This window comes from Miniopterus schreibersii (genome assembly GCF_964146895.1).
Source record: "Miniopterus schreibersii genome assembly, chromosome: 11".
Lineage (NCBI taxonomy): Eukaryota > Metazoa > Chordata > Mammalia > Chiroptera > Miniopteridae > Miniopterus > Miniopterus schreibersii.
Genome location: NC_138111.1, coordinates 45,264,248 through 45,287,653, shown reverse-complemented (window position 1 = coordinate 45,287,653; position 23,406 = coordinate 45,264,248). Strand labels below are relative to the sequence as shown.

The 23,406-nt window shown below is 32.1% G+C and overlaps 1 protein-coding gene across 3 annotated transcripts in view; it reads left to right on the top strand.

Moving 5' to 3' along the window:
* BRD10 (bromodomain containing 10) overlaps window positions 1-23,406 on the top strand; it is an 83,023-nt gene that overhangs the window by 36,462 nt on the left and 23,155 nt on the right. For 2 of the 3 annotated variants that reach the window (XM_081152355.1, XM_081152353.1), the window contains 2 exons: window positions 12,119-12,198; window positions 20,667-20,756. In XM_081152355.1, coding sequence (XP_081008481.1) covers window positions 12,119-12,198; window positions 20,667-20,756 — 170 coding nt within the window. The remainder of the gene's footprint in view (window positions 1-12,118; window positions 12,199-20,666; window positions 20,757-23,406) is intronic. The other variant, XM_081152354.1, reaches the window with a different exon arrangement.

Sequence of the window (23,406 nt, the reverse complement as noted above, 5' to 3'; positions counted from 1 at the left end):
TACTAAAGTAGATTGTGGTTTATTGTCATTATTTGCGGATTTCAATTTTTATTCCCTCTTTCAGTAACAAAGATAAGATTTGGCAGTAATTTAATAATGAAATAGCAAATGAGGGAGTGAATTTAGTTTAGTTCTATAGCTGTTATACATTAGTTATTTAAATCATTAAATACAATTAAATGTGTTTTTAAATGTATATGTAATGTATCATTGATAAAGAAGTAGTATAAAATTTTATCAAGAACAGGATGTGTGTTGAACTGAAAATTGCAAAGTGGTCCACACTGATCTAAGCAATGAAAAACTACAATATTTTAAAGTAACTTTCAGAAATAAACCTTTTAAATTTTACAAGCAATCCATTAGGCTGTATAAAATTTAGTTTGATTAATTTGGTGAGTTCTCTGAAATGTTAGCCTCTGAAATACTAAATATTTTTAAATTTGAAAAAGTTTTCAATTCTAAAGTACGTAATATTGTTTTATTAATATCATTATTTCCTAAAACCTTTTATTAAGTTTATTTATGACCTACTAGTCATGTGTTCCAAGTTAATTATTTATTAAATTGGTTTATAAAATAACATAGTTATCGATGTAGCAGAATAAAAATATTAATTGCTAAGAATTGGATTAAATGAATTTGTAAGCATATAAGTGTTGCTACATTTTTTAATATAAGTTCAAAATGTAGATCAGAGGGGAAATTTATGAGAATTTCATGTCCAGTTCTAGACAAGTGAATAAAAAAAAGTCAGAAGCAAATTCAGCTAGTACTTGCGTACCCTCTCCATGCCTTCTTAACTGAGGAGAAAAGGCTTACAGGAATGAAATGGAAGAAAATAATGCACTTGCCTATACACTTTCTCGTATTTATCTTAAGGGAAAATTTTAGAAAGTCAGTCTTCAGTCTGAAAATACGTGGATTTCGCAAATACAGTTTCTCTGTCCATTGTTAGCACTGGGTAAGCATAGGCCAATTCTCTTTCTTCATCAGATACTAAACTTCTTACTGTTATTACATTGTTACATAAAATGTTATAACAACACAAAACATTTGTTTTACATCATTTTGCCCTGAGGTTCTTTAGTAGGTATAAGACATTGGCCTTTTATAAAGTCAGTTTGGGCATACTCTAATCCAGTATTTCTCATTTTAAGAGTAAGCTGAATGGTCACAGATTTGGGAGCTGTTCCTCTTATAGATTCACATTGTGCATTAGTACAGGTCCATAATGCATTTTATGAAACTTGTACCATATATGTTTTAGAAGTCAGAAATCTTCAGATTTTAGAAGGGTGTTAACGATGTATATAGTGTTTATGAAGTAACATCCTCAGTGGAGTTTGGAGCAGCCACTGTAATCAAATACATAATTTCTACAGAAAACATTTTTTTTAAATTGTTAGACCAAATGAGATAAAGACTATAAAGAACCTCATAACAGTTCAGGTTAGATTTCTCTACTGTATAAATTATTTTTTAAAACTTTTAGTTTTCAGAATCTTTTGGACTCTAGAATGGTGGATAATTGATTATGTGTCTGTATGGTAAAGACTCTACGAAGTCTTGAAGAAAAAGAAACTGTTTAGTTTCCTTTAACTTAGTATTTTTTCAAGTTTATTTGAACAGAGAGCTATTTTATTTATTTTATTTTATTTTATCCAAATTATAGTATTGTATAGAATATACTTTGGGATAAACTGTGTCATCCGTGACTGATTTATGAACCTTAATTTAGGATGGACTGAATTCTATATGTAGTTAATCTTTTTCCTTTTATGTTTTAATTTTCAGTTGTATCTTCAGATTTAGTAACCCTTCTTATTGTGATGGGAGATGATTTTTAGTAGAAGGCACAAAGGCAAATTGATTAAAAATGATTTGATAATTTTAATGCACTATGAGACAGTTTCACAGTTTTTAAGTATTTTTATTTTTCAGAATTGGAGTTTTCTTTTTGCTTTTTAAATTTTTGAATTCACTTTTAGTTATTTAAGCCTGTTCCTTACTCTTGGAAACATTATAGAATAGAAAAACATTGGAATTTTCCTTAATGTGCACACTTACAGCACCAGATACTTCTCCTTCATGATACTTATTTATAAGATCTATTCGTAACAGTTAAATTTATTTCTAGGTTATTTTGGTTATTGTCTCCCCTCTATTCTGTAGCATTCTTTTTTTAGCCTTGATTAAAATTAAGTTTAATAATTTCCATAGCAGTAAATCTGAAAGGATTATAAATTGTCAGTGAAAGTGTTTTTGAGAAGGCAAGCATTGCTTTACATAGATTAGGAATATTTAGAAAACATTTTACAATAGTTGCAAAAAAATGGGGTTAAATTTTTTTTTTTTTTTTAACTTATTTTTAACATGTATCTTGTCATCATAAAGTTGATTTTAGGGCTAAGTTGGTTTTCTGGAAAGGCAGTTTTCTGTAATAGCCAAAAGTTTACTTAATATAAATAAACCTTGGAAAGACCACTGACTGGTAACTTTGAGACCATTAGTTTGTGTTATAATGCACTACATTTGTTAGAGCATTTATTATAGAGAGCAGTGTTTATCACTTAAAGTTGTAAACTGTATTTGCCACTGGAGGTTAAATTTATGGCCAACCTTGGGATCATCGATCCTCTGTTTATGACCTCTTGATCTTGTTGTAAGTAACTAGTAATTGTATGAAAATTGAGTGTTTTGTGTAGTTTTTAGGGAAAAAATGTTTCTCCTCCACAATTTCATTTAAGTAAAGGTAAATACATGACTTTAGCAGGCAAAAATACAAAGTAAATGCTCTTTCTCCCACAATGGGTTCGGACCTTTTCCCTGCAGCCTAATGAAGTTTTGTGGAAGAATTACTGAACATTTGGGGTACAATTTTGAAAATGAAGATGTCATACAAATGACCAAAAAGCCCAGGCTTTGACTGTACAAAGATTAGCTTTTTTGTTTGTTTACGTTTTGTTTCTCAATATTCTATAACATTCTTGAGGACAGAAGGATTATTTCTGGTTTAGCATTCCTAGCACTTAGCACAGTGACTGACACATTGTGTAGGAATCTGTTGAATAAATAAGTGCACACACAAGTATGGTTCACTCAGATATAACTAAAATTAACTCTTTAATATGTCTTTCATATCCTTTTTAAGGTATTTATATTGTTGAATAGGATTGTACTACACATACCATTTTACAGTCTGCTTTTTTTCACATAATAGAATACCATGAAAATCTTTGTGCAATAAATAGATTCCTGCAGAATCATTTAAAATGATTACATAGGATTCTGTTATATGTACTTTGTACTTATTTAACCAAATTCCTTATTGGGCATTTTTTTTGTTTTCAATAATATGCTATTATAGATTATATAGAACAGGTAGAGTTGACTGAACTTAATTAGAAATTTAAAAGCCTGAAGAAACAGATAAAAATTTTTAAAGATATATTAATTGTTACAAAAACTTAGTCTTTTAAGTTATTCATTACAGCCAGTTTGGTTTGGAGGGTTTTTTTTCCTTCCACACGTGATTATTTTCAACCAGATCATTTTGTGGTAGCTTCTCTAAACTGATTAAAATAAATAAGACAAGTGGTGGTATTCTCTTACAGGTATAGAAACTAAGATTCAAGATGGTAAAAAACCTTATTTTAATAATTGTTAAGTATATGTTAAAGACCATACAATAAAATGTCAAGTAGAGTGTAAATCAATGTGTGCTAATAGTCTGGGAAGCGTTCTCTGAGGAAGAAGGGCTTTGAAAATAATGACGATTGGATAGATGAGAAATGGTTAATAATGTGAGCGAAGGCATGGCAGCATAATTAAGTCAGAGGTCACTGAAAAATTAACACAGAGAAAAACTGAAGGAAAAGTTGAAAAGTTGAGGTTTTAGAAGTTGTTTGAATGATGAGAATATGCCATTTTGGGGCAATATTTTTCTATTTTAAATAATTGAATCAGGAGCCCAGTACAAGGAAATGAGCATTAAATAAGGTCTATCAAATGTGTAAAAAGCAATGAGCTGGTTTATAGGGAATGACTAAGAAAGTAATGTAATCTACAATATTTGGTTATATCCAGGCCCATATTTGTAAAAGATTGTACAGTTCTGTGTTGCTAGCACTATAGAACTTAACTATGTGTGTCTTTATGGGGAAAACTTTTAGAGGACCAACTCAACATGGTAAAAGAGTAAAAGGATAAACTGTACTCCATATCCTTTTATTTTGTCTTCTACTCTCATGCCCTATTCCACCCCCACAAAATCTAATAATCTGATGCTTTATGTGTGCCAGGCACTGTTCTAAACCTTTATACATACTGTCTCATTTAACCTTCATAAAAACTCCATAAACTAGATGCTATTATTATTTCCCATTATATAGCTTTTATAGATTTAAAAAAACTGAAGCACAGAGAAGTTTATTCATGTGCCCAAGGTAACGCAGCCAGTAAGTGGCAGAATTAGGAGAAAGGATCTTGCAAAGTAACTGGGATATCGTTAAATAGCTATAAAAAGAGACTGACAGGGTTTAAATGAAAGGGTAGAGGTAACTTTAGAAACAGGAAATTCTAAATCAAGATGAGCAATGATTACATGACTTTTCTATCACATTGACAGAAAAAAAATTTTTTTTGAGAGAGATGCTGCAATAATCAGAATATGACAACTGACTCAATATTCTAAATTTAAGGAGAAAAAAAAAGTAGATGTTTAGCAGTTATTGAATTACAGGATAGGGTTAAAAAATTGCCAGTGTTAAGGCCAAATTGCTTACATAGAAATAGAACATTCCAGAAATTTCTGTAGAATATATATATTAGTTCAAGACATGCACATTTAGTAAATAAAAGTCAAGTTTAGATTCCAGTTGTGGCTTGACATTCTAAGTACTTCCCAGATTTACTGTTTAATAATGCAAATGCCCTTGTATTTTTACTTTTAACAGTGATTAATGTCTTAGTATCCATTCACTTATGGTGCCTAAAATGAAAACACTGAGAGAGTAGAGAATGTGTTAATGGGATAATTGTTAAACATGAGAAGGCCAGATCTAGGAGGGCATTGGAGTGGAAGTCCCTGAATAGCTCAAGGGGCCAAGGGGTAAAGACAGGCAGGGCAGCCAAGTGAAGGAGAGGGGTAAAGGTGAGTAACGAAAGACTGAAGAGAGAGGACTTGGATTGGTGGTGATAATCACCTTCCTTGTTCTAGTCTGAGGTGTATCTCCACATTTAGAAGACTAGAGTTTTGTGCCTAAGTTTATAATGTAAAATATATTTTTAGTTATATTTTACCCTCTCAAGTTGGGTTTTCTTTTCTAGAGCTGTTCTAAGCATAGTTTTAAAAAGCTTCATTATGCTGCACTTGTAACATTAATTACTAGGCCATATTAAGGTTTTCTTACCATTTTTCTGGTACAAGTTGAGGCTCAGCTTTTTGCCCATGTCTGTGTTTTAAGCTCAAGAATTAAGTTGAAATTCTGTGTATGTTTTAAACTGTTCCTGACTTCAGCGCAATCCTAGATCTGAGAATTACATTCTATTTTATGGGACCAGGTGACTTAGGGCAGTGGAAGCCCACTGGGAGGCAGTATGTAACTTGCTCTGTGTATATCTTACCCTGAAACAAAAACAGATTACCAAATGAAGGCTGTGTAGTTTTGTATTATACCATGCTCCATTTTAAAAGTATTTAATAAAAAAGGAAGAGCTAATTTTTATTGAAGAATATAGGAACTTTTGTATTCAGATTGTTTTTATAAGAATATAGACTGAAGGTATTAATAGTGAATAGGCAAATCTTCTAACCCTAGTAAAAAGGAATGCTCTGACATCAGTCTGAAGCATATTACATCGCTACAGAAAGTCAGAAAGAATGCAGTATTTTACCATTAAAAAGAGCACAGCATTATCTCTGGCTGGGCAGCTCATTTGGTTAGTTTCCCTAATATGCCAAGATTGCAGGTTCAATCTCCAGTCAGGGCACATACAAGAATCAACCCATGAATGCATAAATAAGTGGAACAACACATCAGTCAATTTCGGTATCTCTCTCTCTCTTTCTTTCTCTTTCTCCCTCTCTCTCTCTCAAAAATAAAGTAACATGCTTTAAAAAAAAAACAAAAAAAACCCCACACAGCTTTGAAGTGAGACAGATCTAGTACAAATACATGCTCCAGTGCATGTTAGCTACAAGTCCTCCATTGATTTATTTACCTGTTTATAGCCAGCTTCTTTATCTGTAAAAAAATGAGGTAATACCTACCTTGCTGTATCATTACAAAGATTAATTTGAATAGCAAAGCATAGTACCTAACATGGTGCTTGGCAGGTTATAGGAGTCAATAAATGGTTACTATGACTTTTGAGAGGTTAGAATTGCATAATAGAACTTGGACTTTGGCATTAGAATTCCTGGCTGTGGTGCTTACGTACAGTGTAACACTTGAGTAAGTAATCTTTTTGATCTTCAGTTAGCCCACATTAAAATGGGGGATTGCCTATCTTGGAGGGTTGTTTAAAGAATTAATTAGGTAATTTATATAAATCACCTTACTAAGTGTCTGATAAATAGTAGCTTCTCAGTAGATACCAGTTTTCTTACTACCACTTCTAGGTCATGTTATGAAACTTTGGTGAATTGTGTAAATTATTTAAAGTCATTATCAGTATTTTCCTTGTTATAAAATGGTCTCCAAAGGACCCTCAGAATAGTAACTCGCCTCCCCTTTTCTGTCCCCACACTGGTGAAATTTCTGTTGAAAAGTAGAATTCTTTTATTTAGGAATCATTTCTCATTACTGACTGTATGCTAAATGCTGTAACTACAAAATGAATGTGATTTCTGTCAGGAATAATTCACAATAAAGTAAGGAAAATAAACAAAATGGATCATCATACTGTTTGATAACTTATAATAATTTATATATGTACAAAGTAGAGTGGTAGAAAGAGGGCATGAGTAAGAAAAACTAAGGTGAAGGTATAAGTTAATAAAAGAATTTGAAGAAGGTTAAGATAAATACTTTGTTTAGACTCTTATCCTCATAGCTTAGTTATGGTAGATAATAACTAACATTTATTAATCAGTCTGCCCACCAGTAGTCTAAGCTCTTTACATGTTTTAACTCATTTAATTCTCACAAAGTAGGTAATATCATTATCCCTATATTACAGATGAAGAAACTGCACAAGGAAATAAAGCAATTTGTTCAAGCTCTTGCAGCTAGTAGGTGGTTACAGCTGGTATTCAAACCCAGGTTGTTTAATTCCAAGACTCAAGCTTAAAACCACTGTACAGTACTACCTCCAGTTACTTAATAACATTTAAGTATCCTAATGACATGGTGAAAGGAAATACCCAATAATCACCTCAGCTTTTCTTTTTTCAGTTATAGTTTATATTCAGTATTATTCTATGTTAGTTTAAGATGTATAGCATAATGGTTAGACAATCATGTACTTTATAGAGTGATCCCCCCAATATTTTAACTGCCCACCTGGCCCCATACATTGTTATTGTGGTATTATTTTTTTCTTTCGGTTCCACATATAAGTGAAATCAAGTGGTATTTGTCTTTATCTGACTTATTTCACTTACCACCTCAACTTCTTAATTCATTCAAATAGAGTGGCTGCTAGAGTTAACTGAGAATTCAGTACCTGAGTTTAGTGCCTATCTAGCGACAATATGAAATTCATTGAGAATATCAAGGGTTATGCTGATAAATAAATAAAAAATAATGTGATGTTTAAAACTAATTAGAGTGGTACAGGAGTGGAGGTGGTGGGGAGAGGGGGACATTAAGGAAGGATTTCATTTCCTTCAAATTGTTGTTTTTATAGCCTTCCTAGTTTTAGATCAGTAAGGTCATTAAATCTTTTCTCATGAATTTTAATAAATAGTAAAGGTGGAATATAGAGGAAAGGTATCCTGGTGTTCAAATCCTTGAGTCCCCTCTAGAGGTGCCTATTGCACTATTTAGAAATTAGTTGCTAATTACTACTTGTATTAGAGAGATACCAAGAATTTAATCACTTTTCCCTGAATATTGCTTGTTTAAACAGCCCATCCACTTATTTTTGTACGAGTTAGTTCTCATATAGGTACCATGTAAGCGCAAAAGCAAATAAAACAAAAATATGTTAGCTTTTTAAAATTTATTTAAAAGCAAATGTCAAGTGACAGCAAGTTGATAGTTACTAGAACCAGACAATAAAACCCATGTGAACCTTAGTAACTCAAAGTTTTCAGTAGTTCAAGCATAGTATATGTATTTTATTGATTTAGAAGTTATCCAAATTACAGTTCTGTGATATGAAAATACAGTTATTTTGTAAACTGGAATTGTGACTTGTGCCTACAAGTTGAATAAAATGTTGCAAATTGACTATTTTCAGTGAGGAAATTGAAATAACCATAAAAAAAAAAAACTCCCAAAAATTAAAAGTCCAGGACCAGGTGGCTTCATGTGTGAATTCTAGCACACATTCGAAGATTTGATATCTGTCCTTCTCAAACTCTGCCCAAAACTGAAAAAGAGGCGATATTTCCTAACACATTTTATGAGGCCAACATAACCCTGATACTAAAACCTAGTGAGGATAACACAAAAAAAGAAAACTATAGACCAATATCTCTGATGAATACAGAGGCAAAAATACTAACAAGTCAAATACAACAATACATTTAAAAAAATACATCACAATGAAGTGGGGTTCATTTCACGGGCACAAGGATGGTTCAACATATGCAAATCAGTCAGTGTAATACACCACATTAACCAAACAAAGGATAAAAATCATACGATCTCATCAATAGATGCAGAAAAAGTATTTGATAAAATACAACATCCATTTATAAATGCTCAATAAAATGGGTATAGAAGGAAAGTACCTCAACGTAATAAAGGCCATAGATGACAAATCCTCAGCCAGTATCATACTCAATGGTGAAAAACTAAAAGCTTTTCCTCTTAAAGTCAGGAACAAGAAAAGGATGCCCATTCTCACCACTCTTATTCAGCAGGGTTTTTTTAAGTCCTAGCTAGAGCAATCAGGCAAGCGAAAGAACTAAAAGGCATCCAAGTTGGGAAGGAAGAAGTAAAAATGTCACTTTTTGCAAATGACGATTCTATATATAGAAAACCCTAAAGACTCCACCAAAAAACTATTAGAAACAATAAATACAGCAATGTTGCAGGATACAAAATCAATGTACAAATATCCACTGCTTTCCTTTATACTAACAATGAAACTTCAGAAAAAGAAATGGAAAAAAAAATTCCTTTTGCAATTGTAATCAAAAGAATAAAATACCTAGGAATAAACTTAACAAAGGATGTGAAGTACCTATATACTGAAAACTACAATGCATTAAAAGAGATTGAAGAGGACACAGTAAAATGGAAAGATAGTGTTCATGGATTGGAAGAGCCAACAGAGTTAAAATGTTCATATTACCCAAAGCAATATACAGATTTAACACAATCCCACATCAAAATTCCAATGCCATTTTTAAAATAAATAGAACAAAAAAGAAAACTTTGGATTTGTATGGAACCAAAAAGACCCTGAATAGCCAAAGCAATCCTGAGAAAAAAGAACAAAGCAAGAGGTATCATGCTACCTGACTTCAGATTATGCTACAGAGCTACAATAATCAAAACAGCATGGTATTGGCAGAAAAACAGACACACAGAACAATGGAACAGAATTGAGAACCCAGAAATAAAACCACATGTGTATGGGCAAATAATTTTTGACAAAGGACCTGAAAATACACAATGGAGAAAAGAAAGGCTCTTCAAAAAATAGTGCTAGGAAAATTGGAAAGCCACATGCAAAAGAACGAAACCAGATACACTTAGTCCCCATGTACAGAAATTAACTCAAAGTGGGTCAAAGGCCTAAATATAAGATCTGAAACAACAAATTACCTAGAAGGAAACATAGGTACTAAACTAATGGACCTTGATCTTAGAGAAGATTTTATGAATTTGACCCCAAAGGCAAGGGAAGTAAAGGCAAAAATAAATCAATGGGACTGTATCAAACTAGAAAGCTTCTGCAGAGCAGAAGAAACCACCAACAAAACAAAAAGGAAACTGACTGAATGGGAGATATTTGCAAACAACAGCTTAGACAAGGGGTTAATATCTAAAATATATAACTCATACAACTCAACACCATAGTCCAGTTAAAAAATGGGCAGAGAACATCAACAGACACCTGTCCCAAGAATTCATACAAATGGCCAACAGATATATGAAAAGATGTTCCACTTCACTATTAGGGAAATGCAAATCAAAACTGCAATGAGATACCACCTCACACCTGTTAGAGTGGTTATCATCAACAAGACAGGTAATAACAACTGTTGGAGAAAAAGGAACCCTCATTCACTGCTGATTGGAACATAAACTGGTACAGCCACTATGGAAAACAGTATAGTGGTTCCTCAAAAAATTAGAGAATAGCATTATCGTATAACCCAGCAATCCCTCCTCTGGGTATCTATCTGAAAAACTCGAAAACATTCATTCGCAAACGTATATTCACCCCTATGTTCATTGCAGCAGCATTCATGGTGGCCAGGACATGGAGATAACCAAAGTGTCCTTGGATAGAGGATTGGGTAAAGAAGATATACATATATACTGTAGAATACTACTCATCCATGGGAAAGGATGAAGTACTGCTATTTGCAACAACATCGATGGATCTGGAGAATATTATGCTAAGTGAAATAAGTCAGAAAAAGCTAAGAACCATATGATCTCACTCATATGTGAGATACAAAACTGAAACTTATAGACACAGATAGCAGTATGGTGGTTACCAGAGGGAAGAAGGGATGGGGGGTAATAAAGAGTAAAGGGGGCCAAATTAAATGGTGACGCAAGATGATTTGACTTTGGGTGGTGGGCACACAATGCAATATACAGATCATGTGTCATAGAAATGTACACTTGAAATCTATATGATCCTATTAACTAATGTCACCCCAATTTAATTTTTAAATTGACTTCATGTAAGATCTTATCTGTATAGAAAAATGTTTAAAAAGGAGAAATAAGGGTGTATGTAGAGCAAAGTTAATTTATGTACTTAAGTCATTTTCCCTTTTGAAAAACTAGTAACTTTTTACGTTTATTTTAGCCTGCAGATGATTGTGAACTAAAATTAACTTTTAAGTATTTCCAGTTTTTATCCCCTTACATAGATTGTAAGCTCCTGGAGGACAGGGTTTCCATTTTATAATTCTTTGTTATTCCCATAAATTGTATAGTGTCCTATATCTCATGTTTGTTGAAAAATTAACAACCAGTTTATTAATTGATTTTGCTAATTGCAAATGAGGAGAAAAACATTTACTTTTAACACGATTTATACTAAAAATAGAGGTTATATGCATGAACGTGTCTCTTTTGTCAGATTAAATACACAGAGTAGATTTACTTTATGCTATAAATTTGATTTAAGAATATAGGTTTATTTTTCCCAGTAATTTTTAGTTACACAGATGATTAGGTACACTTTAAAGGGAGATGTTTACTTTGTTTTAAAACTGGTCATTGAATACTGCCAAAGGCAGCCCTTGAGGAAAGATTTGGTGAGTGCAGAGCTAAAGGGATAGAAAAACACTGTTTCCTGAGCTACTGAGAGGATTTTTACATTGGGTTGGCTCAAGAGACCATAGTCTTCAGAGTATAATTCTATGCAGGTTCCTGACTATGTAAGTTACTGTTAAAGGTAAGGTTTTTTCCTGTGTAACCTCATTTTTAAGTTGTGAATTAGATTTTAACTGAGTTGTAATGTGACTTTTTTGCTAAATCTAATTTGTAGTAAATTCTGATACTGTGCAACACACTGGAGATTGTAATAGTTTGGTTCTTATATAAGGAAAACAGCATTTGTTAATGTTTCTGTTATAGGTAGTTACAGTTTAATGTTTGCTTTCACTAGGGCCTGTTTTGATTCATCATTTTTATTTGACTCACTAAAATCCATCTGTTAGTTATAATTTAACTTTCAAGTTTCTATGTAATTTTTGTTAATGAAGGTTTATTAACAGCATTATGAAGCTTTTCTCTTTTAATCTTGAAAGGAAAAAAATCCATATCTAAAAAAGCAATCACAAAGAAGAGGAAAACTGTCACAAAGTCATCTACTGTACCAGAATTTCAGGTAAGTGTTTTAGTTTTCTCTCAACATTCTTTAATTTAAGTTTTGTTTCAGTGTTTGTATCGTTTGTCAAGAAATTGGCTAAATTCCACTGTAGCACACATATACTTTCAATGAAATGTTTCCAGCTGTGACTTTTCCCTGCAAGTGCAGACATAGGTAGTACTTATGAGTTAATCTGCTAGTATTTCAAAAAAAATTTTACCTCTATTTTTGTCTCTGATAGAATTTTTTTTTTTAATATACTATGTTGTTTTGTGGAAGTAGTTTAATAGAACTATATATACAAGTAAATGTGTAAATGAGTCTTTCAAGAACAAACCGTATATATGCATGGAAATACTGCCTAGGTAATCCATTTTTATTTATTTTGGCACTGTAGAAATGGTCAAGTTGTTAATTTGAAAAACAAATCTTTTAACTTTTAGTTACATATAAACTTTAGAAAGACTATTAAGTAAAGGTTAATTCAGTTATCTTTAAATATTTCTGCAAAAAGAAAAAATCACATGCCTGCCATGTGATTATGTGAAGAGTTTTTTGTTTAAAGCGGATACTAGAATAAGCAGAATCTCACCTTAATTAAATATGTTTATCTTCTATTTTATAAAAGATGTTTTCTTCAACAAATGATTTTTTTCTTTAAAAATATCTTTTTATTAGTGTGTCCATCCATTTCCAAAAGTTTTACAACCTAATATGTCATTGCTGAAAATAAAAATACTAAAATGAGTTTCTGTGAGTTAATTCAAGTAAAGAAGAAAATAAAGGAGTAGTAACTATGAAAATATTGATAGTATGTAATGTGAGTTTGAAGTCATCTTTTTTTCTATAAAGTTCCTATTTTTGGAAGTGTTTCTTTGAGAGTTATTAATTGGTAAAAGTTTAATATTTTTAATTGAACAATGAAAGGAAATAAACATGCTTTTCTCTTAGTATTTTAAAATAGAGTATTTCTAATTACATTCTTAGGATGATTTATTTAATATAAAGTAACCTTGGTCCCACCATATTCAGTAAAAAAAAATAAAAATGTGTATTTACTAGTTACTTAGAGGCCTTTCTATCATTGCTTGTACATGTTATTTAATGTTATAATAGTGTATTATCGTTCTTCCACTGATGTCATGCTAGCCTTTGCTATTTCTTTCACTCATTTTTTTTTTCTCAATCCCTCAAAGTATTCTGGCCCAATATTGGTATTTTGTCTCCATTTGTATCTTAGTGGATGGACTTTTATATGTAATAACTGGCATAGACACTGTTTTAAAATAAGCAGGTGATATTCATTAGTGAAGCATGAAATCAGTTTAGTGGATTGCATGACCAGCATTTCTTTTATAAGCTAACAAAGTTAAAATAGAAAGAAATTATAAAAGTGTGTCCAATATAGTAAGAGTAATATTGTTTCATGAAACATTGGTTTTAATTTGTGTGTGTGTGTGTGTGTGTGTGTGTGTGTGTGTGTGTGTGAGAGAGAGAGAGAGAGAGAGAGAATGAGACTGACATGCAGTGTATTTTTGACCATGGGTTGTGAGCAAAAAAAAAATTGGAAAACACTGTCTTAAGTTGTGCTTTTAGTCAGTTACCATTTGCTTACCACTCTCAGAAATTTAAGGTCAAAAGTACATGTTTTGCTAGATTGTGCTGTTTAAATAAATAAGTGAAGGAAAGAGGGAGGGAGTGAGAGGAGAGAAAAAAGAGAAAAGGAGAAAGACCTTTTCCAGGTTCTCAGGCATTATTGTGTGTGTGTGTGTGTGTGTGTGTGTGTGTGTGTGTGTGTGTGTGTGTGTGGCTAAAGATGGAAAATAGACTATGACAATAGTGGTTCTTATGCCTAGTTTACAGTTTGAATACCGTGCTATTATTCATGAAGAAAATTAACACCTGTCTCCCAGGAAATAGGTCATTTGCTTCAAATAAACAAATAATAGTAGATAGTTTTAGCCACTAGTAAACTTTGTTGTTACATGCAAAACGTAAAGTTTTGCTTCTCAAACTAATTTTATGTAAAGTTTGTTTCTTTATTTGGAAGTTCCCCACATGTAAGATTATTATATACTAAAGAAGTGAGTTATTTCCTTCACAAAAGCTCTAGCATTTTGACATTTAGCACCTCAGATTCTGCAAGTTATTTATTTTATCCAAGTTGTGTAAGTATCACATTTCTAGTAGTAAACATAAAAATACTTTATAGAAATGTTTAGCTGGAAGATTTGCTTCATAGTATTTATGCTAAAATGTCTTAATGCTTAAAATAATGAAACTGTTGGTGGATAGCTATTACATCCCTTTTGTAAAACCTGACCTGTTTGCCAAAGGACTGTCATCTTTAAATTGCCTACTTGTCTCCAGAAGAATCCGGGTTTATTTATATACACACCTAATATTTATACCTCAGTTTAAGAATATAATTATCCCATCCCTATTAACGTATACACTGTAGATATTCAAATGGTGGATTGGATTTATTTTTGTGTGTATACTGTAACGGGACTAACCATATCTGTGCCACTTTTTCCTAAATGATGTCAGTGGTTCTCAAACTTTAGATAGTAAAAAAATAATCTGGCCCAGCCAGCGTTGCTCAGGAGTTGAGCATTGACCTAGGATCCGGCAGATCGTGGTTCGATTCCCACTCAGGGCACATGCCTGGGTTGCGGGCTGGGTCCCAAGCAGGGTCGTGCAGGAGGCAGCTGATCAATGACTCATCATTGATGTTTCTATCTCTCTCGCTTCCTCTCCCTTCCTCTCTCTGAAATCAATAAAGATATATTTAAAAAAATACACAATAATAATATGATGCCTTTATTAAAAATGAAAATACCTGGATTTCATCCTTGATTCAATGGGTCTAGGTGGGTACCAGTAATCTGCATACTGGTTAAGCATATGGGTTCTGGAACCATGCTGTTTGGATTCAAATGCCAATTTTACCACTAACTCTGTAAACTTACGTAAGTTACTGAACCTCTTTGTGATTTCAATTCCTCATCTGTACAATGGGTAATAATAGTATCTACCTCAGAGGGCTGTTGTGAGGGTTAAATGATAGAGCTTACTACTTTTATCTGTTGGTATTTATTTTTTAAAATGGGCATACCAGAAGCTTCAGACAGAAAATACTGTGTTATCAGTAGGAAAATCAATTAAGAATTGGCTTAAGAGCATGTATTATTAGACCTTTACCACTTTTTCCAGCTGCCTAAGACCTTGTAATAAATTTTAGATTTGGTCATGTTTCAGAAATCATGAAATCTCATGATTAAGCCTATAAGAATTTGAAATGTGAAAAGAACAAAGTAACATTATTTGCATCATTATACTTAACCAGAGGAAAAAAGTTATGCTTAGCCCTACTCTCATATTAGGCTGAGTTATGCAGTTGGCCTTTAGGGGAACTTGTCAAATTTTTTAGTTAGAAATAGTTGCAAAAAAATTAGGAAATATTTTTATTTTAATAAAATGAATTTTTACCAAAAAGCTTTTTATTTTAATTTGTTTAATATTTGAGAGAGAAATCTCATATATGAATTATCTTATTGTACATAATTATAACAAAGTCATAGACAATATTTTAAAAACTTAGTGTGTCAAGTCTCAATAAAATAAGTTTTTTAAATAGTTACCATGACTCAGCTTTTCATTGATAACCAAAATCTTTCATATAATGCATACTTGCTCCTGTTCTATATGTCATTTATTCTAAAGGCTGCTTTGCAGAGACAATTCAGAACCCAGCTGCTAAGACTTACATAAAAGTATTGTTTTCAAATGTAAACATAAACTCACTGAACTTTAATATACCTCTTAAAAAAACAACTGTGTTTCTCCATTTAACCAATGAAGAAACTAAGGAATATGAAATAAAGTACTACCTTCAATGTAATAAATTGGGACCAAAATTAAAATTAGAGTGTAACTGCTTCACTATATTAAGGACCTTTTGATTACATTAATATTTTGAATTGCTACCTCTTAAGTATTTCCAACTTCATCTTTTTGTTTCACTTTTAACAGCATTGGTTTTTACTAATCCCTTAAAATTCTTTTAATTTTCAAATCTATGTAGTACATTGAGAGAAACATCTCTATTTAATCATATAGTAGTTTAAAATATTTTAACTTGTTAATCAGACTTATTTTTCACATCACACATAATATCCTTATTTGCAACTTTTTTTGTTTTTTAATCCTCATCTGACGATATTTTTCCCATTGCTTTTCAGAGAGAGTGGAAGAGAAAGAGAGAGAGGTGGGGGGAGAGAGACATGGGTGAGAGAGACACATCAATGGGTTGCCTCCTGCACGTGACCCGAGCCCAGGGATTGAGTCTGCAGCCGAGGTATGTGCCCTTGGCTGGAATCGAACCCAGGACCCTGCAGTCCGTGTTCCAATGCTCTAATAACCCCTGAGCAAAACCAGCTAGTGCTTATTTGCAGGTTTCGAAGTACTCATCATTTCTGGTATGGTGATCAGAAGTGAGAAGGAATTTTCCTGTCGTAGTTTTAACAAATGTTAATATAATTTTAGTTTAAATACAATATAAATTTTGAATTACCACCTTGCATTTAGTGTTTTGCTCACAATTTTCATAATAAATTGTAGGAATGTTTTATTAGAATAGTAGTGAACGTGATCCATTCCACTTGGAACTGTTCATTTTGATTTTTCTTCTTTGTATCCTTTTGCTTTTTAATGTAATTTACTATATTGTTTTATTTTTGTATGCTACCTTTTGTCCTTTTTGGAACAAATGAAGTACATATCTCTCAAACCTATTGAGTTTATACCCAAAGGACAAAATTTCTAGCTTGAAGTAGTAATAAAGTAAGGAATGAATTATTTTGTAATTTTTCTGAGATGTGGTTATGGAGTTCTTTTGATCTCTACATGACTTTTCCCCCACTACATACACACATTTCTGCTTCTTGAATTTAAGAGAGGGTCTTTTACTATTTACCACTTAATAGAAGTGAGAGGTTAGATATAAGTTAAATCCTAAAACTGTAATACATTTCCAGTTGTTAGATTGTTTAGTTTAGGAAGAGCCCTTAAAGAACATGATACATGTAGTAATATACATATAGTAGGAGAAGGGTGGATCCTAGGTTCTGTCGTTTTCTCTACCAGTGTGTTATCTTAGGTTAGTAACTGTTAGTTTTAATTAGTATGTATATGAATTGGAGATACAGCCTAGGCCAAAGTTTGGATCAGATTACATATTAATGGTCCCTTTCGCTCGTGGCTCTGTCACGGGTTGCATCAAGTGAAAGGTTAACTTGAGGGGAGATTGTGACTGCCTAAAAGAGGCTCTTCTTGGGGGATAAGACTTCTCGTAACCTTTGCAATGTGACTGAAAAACCCCTCATGAGTGTTGGCAGTGTGATCCAAGTGTAATCTGAGCTGCTGTGGAGCTTTCCTTCCCCTCCGCACCTCCCCCAGAGGCCCTGAGCCTCAGATATGTTTTTCAAATTCAAAGTAATGAGAAGGAGTTTTTAATAAGATGTTTTGCTTCATTCAAAAAATGCATCTGTTTTCCTTATTAAGGAGAACTTTACTTATGGGATTTTTTTTAATCCTCACCCTACGATATATTTTTTTCCCCTTCTCAGAGAGAGAGAGAGATCGATCGATCTATTGGTTGCCTCCCACATGTACCCCAACCATGGCCAGGGATTGAGCCTGCAACTAAGGTATGTGCCGTGCCCTTGACCAGAATAGAACTCAAGACCCTTCAGTCCACAAGCCAACACTAACCCCTGAGCAAAACCAGCTAGGGCTGGATCAATTGTATTTTTAAAAGCATCATTTGAAGTTGAATTGAGTTTAAAGGCCACACATATGCCTTACTTTGTAAGAGAAGAAATACATGAAAGAGTTGGGATAAATCAAATTAGAATTATGTTCCTATACAAGAATTTTCTAATAGCTTAACTTGACCCTATTTTGGATATATCAGGTATGTATTACAAATTTATGTAGAGAGAAGTATGCATTAAGATATAAAGAGTATAAATTATGTAGCTATTAAGTCATTTTAAAATAAGGTAAAAGTAAATATTGCTAAAATATTTTGACTCAAATTCAACACAATTTATGTTTAAAAGTCATGTCAGTTATTTTAAGAAACATTTGTCTTCTCATTGTACATTTACTTCAGTATTCCATCCTCTGTTTGGAAATTTGTCTTTCTGAATTTTCATATTCACTAGCTCCTTAGTACCAGAAGGTTTTAGTAGCCTTGCAGATTTGTAATTCATAATCATTCAATACCTTACTGCTCAAAAGTGTGATCTGTATACCATACCTGGAAACTTGTTAGAAATACAGAATTGTAGGTCCCACCTCAGACCTACTAAATCATAAACCATATTTTAACAAGATTCCCAGGTGATTCCTAGGCACATTAAATTAATGTTTGAGAAGCACTGATTTAGTACAACTAAATAACTGGGTAAGCCACTTGAAAGTGTTATTTTATATAGCTCTTAGGATGTGGAAATCATTCATGGTTTGACTTCAGAACTGTTATTTATTCGTTTAAATTGAATATAAATATTTGTTAACCTCATAACTAATTGTTAATTAAAAGATCTTTACTTTTTTTAGAGTGTGTTGTAGGGATATATGTTTTCATTTTAAGTTTCTAAAAACAACATGCAAAATATACCCTTATTTTTTGCATAATGAGAAAGCTAAGATACAAGTGCAGATTCCTCTGAACTTTGCTCTACGTGCAAATGAGATGCTGTGATGTTAACTAGTACACCAAGTGCAGTGAAAAGGGGTGTAACCAACCATCAGCAAGCTCTGGGGCAAATTTTACATGGTAATCATAATAGCAGATTATACAGTGGGAAGTTCAATTTCCACTGAATACTTACTAAAAATCTGGTGTAGGGCCAACATTGTTCTTAGGCTTTATAGATGTAATAGAAATTGAAGACATTACTTGGTTCTAGAGGCACTTACATGGTTAGCCACTCCACTGCTTGCTTGACTATCAGCATTTCTTCCTTAACTCTAGATTTGGCAAATGGGAATGTGTAGTTCATAACAAATATTAGTTGCACTGACCTGCTAACATACTGTGTACTGTTTTCTACTCTGGAATTGTTTTGAGTTACTTAAATACATAATCTTAACTGCTCTGTCATTTGTGTGAGTTTAAATTATGCAGATATTTCTAACAATGGCTAATACTAATTATAGTTTATAATATCTGGATAAACTTTCCATAGGCTATTAGGTTGAATCATATCGCCATTTTTGTAGATCGAAGGCATATCAACAATTTCATGTAATTCAGCCCAGTAATAAAGGAAGTTTAAGGGGCTCCTAGTCTTCCATTTTTGTCATTCAGTCATCACTAGGAATTACCTTTTTGTAACCTACTTTTCCTTTTGTCATTTTTGTTTGTTTTATTTTAAAAGAAAGTATGCATTTTAGGAAAACAGTATTCTTACGCAGAAATTAATGAATGTACCAAACATGGGCTAATAAAAAGTAATGGTGAATTAATAGCTTTATAAGTATAATATATTTTTAAAGTTATCACACAGTATACACATTACAGCAAGACTTTCATTAATCTAAAACTTTTCCTCTGTATGTGGTTGCAGTTTTGTTTAAAATATGTTTTGTTTTAAAATAGCTTAAATTATTTTAGGAAAAAATGTTAAGTATATTAAACTAATTGGAAAAACAGTATAATTTTACAAGAACTAAAATGTAGTTACTAATATTTTTGTTGTTGCTGACACTTTACTGTTTAAAACTTTAGTAATTAAGCCAAACTAGTTTGATTATTAAAACTAAAAACCAATTATTTTGACTATTTTCCAATATTACCAAGGTGAAATAAAATGAGCCACACAGTTATAAAAGGAAATGTGTGGAGATGGTCTTACTAAGGACTACTAAGATCATATTAAGAATGTGTACAAATTTCATTTACATCTTTGAATATATCATATATAGTTGAAGTCCTTTATTAGCAGTCCCAACAACAGTAATACAGCTTGTTTAATTGTATAGTTAGCAAACCAAAGCAAAGGTATAATGACAGTTCTCCAGGGGTGCATTTATGCACTTACTAGGCGACTGCCTGATGAGTATTTCTTAAAAGGTGATTCAGTAAACTGTGAAATCTAGGGTGAGTTTCCAGATCTTTGTCATTCTGGGCTGAAAGTTAAGAATGTTAAGAAAGTACCTGTATTATAAAGCAAACTGAGCGGTAAGGATGTGGGATGAAACCACCAATGTTGAAATTTCAGCTATTTTTATACTAAGCCTGAAGTTCATACATCATAACAAATATCTTTTAAAGTATAAACTGTGGAGCTTTCTCTGGTTTTAGCTATTACAAATAATTGTGAATTCAGTGTGTGTTAAAACAACTTCTGTTACCACATTTTGGGTGTTTTATATTATGTGTTATCAAGCTGTGTTTTTGTGTTTTATTTTAGCTTATTTGCACTAATCTTGATGAACTCAGGGACTTAATCACAAAAATCGAGAATGAACTCAAAGATCTGGAAAACAGTAGAAAAAAATCGGTAGGTGTTGATCCAAAAGTTTTATGTATTATTGTCAGCATAAAAATTTATTCCTGCTTTTTTCTAAAGCCTTTTTATCTTGTTCTCCTGGATGACATAAAAATTTGCAATGAATACTAGAAACATTGTTTCTTTTATTTCTCCTATGTGGTCTAATTTTCATTTTTAATAAGACAAAAATTGTGCCAGAGCAAGTGCCTGGTTTATATCAGGTATAATTTTAGATATTTCCCAACATACTGGTTGGTTGTTTTCTGACTGGTAGTTTTTTGGGTAATGCTTACCTTGCAAATATTCTTAATAATTATGTGCTTTCAATGGAAGTTTATTGCTTAGTAACATAAAATTTTAATTAGCTGTGATATAAATAACATGTAAATTGTTTAATCTTGCCCCAGATGTTTTTGATACATGCCTAAAACTATGTCTTTTTTTAAGAATATTTGTCAGCTAAAGGTCTTTTTTTAACTTTCACTATATATTCTAAATTCACAATCTTTACCTTTATTTTTTATTGTTCTTGAGAGAATAGAGCATAGGGGCATTACATTTATTCACTCAATACTTGGTAAAACAATTTTATTTTTTATTAGTAATATCCATTTAACTGGCATTCATAGTTCAATTATATCACAAGTTTGAAAAACAATTGCACATCAATTAATAAATGGGGAAGGCTTTAAGCATTGAAGAAAATCAATTATCTTTTTAAAAAATCCCTTTGTTTTATCCCTTAGGAATGTCATGAAGCCATTTTTAGGTCTTTGCTCAGAACCTGTTATCTAGAATTATGTATAAAATAAGGTTAGTGATACAGCAAGCTTTATATCAACAGATTTGTTGTAGTAATTTTATGTGCTCTTTAGAAGACATATTGGTAGCACTCTGAAGGGAGGAGACTGAAATATCATAAAACTACAACCTTCCAAGGTTATTTTAGAACAGGAGTAAAACAGCTTTAAGCATATCAGAAGTCTCTCATATGATACCCCAGAGAATATCGCTATAATCTTACAGAGAGAATAATGTTCATGATAGTCATCAATGAACAAAAAAAAATTATATTCAGTATGCAATCTGAGAATGCAGAAAACTGTATATTCTAGAAATATTTCATTAAAAATTATTTAAACCCTATTGTTTTTATACATATATATACACACACACATACACTTTTGTTATACAGGCATTCTTTCTTTTTGTGTGTGTGTGTGTGTGGTATATGGGCATTCTCTTGATGTGGAACACCAAGTGTGTTTTGAAATCTACTTCTGTGATATATTTCACAAACAACATTTATACTAGACTATTTTCTCTTTGGCCAAAATTTTTAAAAATATACTTAATGTTATATGCTCATAAAGGACTGATGTTCTGTAATAAGAAGGAATAGTCTTTTAATCAGGGTGTTACAGGGTTTTTTGCAGAAGCTATTTATTTTTAGTGAATACTTTAGTATTTATTTTTGTCCATACTTCATGACTAAATAGAGTTTTGTTAAATTAATTTGCTAATTGGTTTATTCTACAGTAAAACAGAATATATGCATCTTAATTTGTTCCCATATTATAAATTAGGGTTTTGTTTTTAAGCATAACTGATTTATGTACTTATTTATGTCATGTATTATAAGAGAAAAAGATTTCTGCATGCATCCTAGAGTTTTTCTGTAAAGCCATCTACCTCACTTCCATGGGGTATTATGAGGTATAAGCATATTGCCTTCCTTCACAGGGACAAATAGAAGAGTGAAAAAAAGAACACCATAAATTACAAATACTTAATACTCTGGTCCTTGGGGGACATATTTATCAGAAAGATTTAAGAGATGTGTAGGGTTTAATTGATTAGATTTCATGGCTAAATTTTTAACTTGTCCATGATTCCTGGTATTTGCATATCAGTTTTAAAATACGATTTCTGCTCTTCAAGAAATAGAAATTTAGTGGGGGTAATCTTATTGAGTTTACCAACATATAGGCTATTTCCCTTTAAACTGCCTAAAAGGTTTTCATGAACAGCTTCTCCCAACCACTGAAATAGCCACACAGCATTCTAAGGGAAATAGAAAGTAAAAGTTTGAGTCTCAGTATCATTCTTTATTTTTTACAAAAAGCCAATACTGAGTGTGATAGATATTAGTTGCAGGAATTAACTTTATTGAATGTTCATGTTAATATTGAATACCAGTTTATTTGGCATCATTTGGAATAAGGTATTCCACATAACTGAATTTTCTACATAACTGAAATTCATCATAATTATACTAATACCCTAAAAATCTGTTAATATCAGTCACTGAACATTCACCAAAGGCCCTTTATGCTATGTATTATGAAAGTTTTTGTTTGTATTTTTGTTTTTGTTCTGTCTCTTCATTGTCAGCCTGTCATTTCTTATATGTGTGTATATATTCGCCCTGCCTGATATATACTGTGGATTACAAAGCAAGTAACCATACTTATTGGAAGTGGGTTCATGGTAAGGACCTGAGGGACTTTCTTAATAATGAAATGCATGAACTTGGTGATAGTGATAACCATTTTGACTGATTCTTTGCCTTGTAGGCTTGCTTCATTCACTATTGCCAGACAAATGAAGTATAAGAGGATATCACTGCCAAAACTTAAATAGTATTTAGAATCAAAAC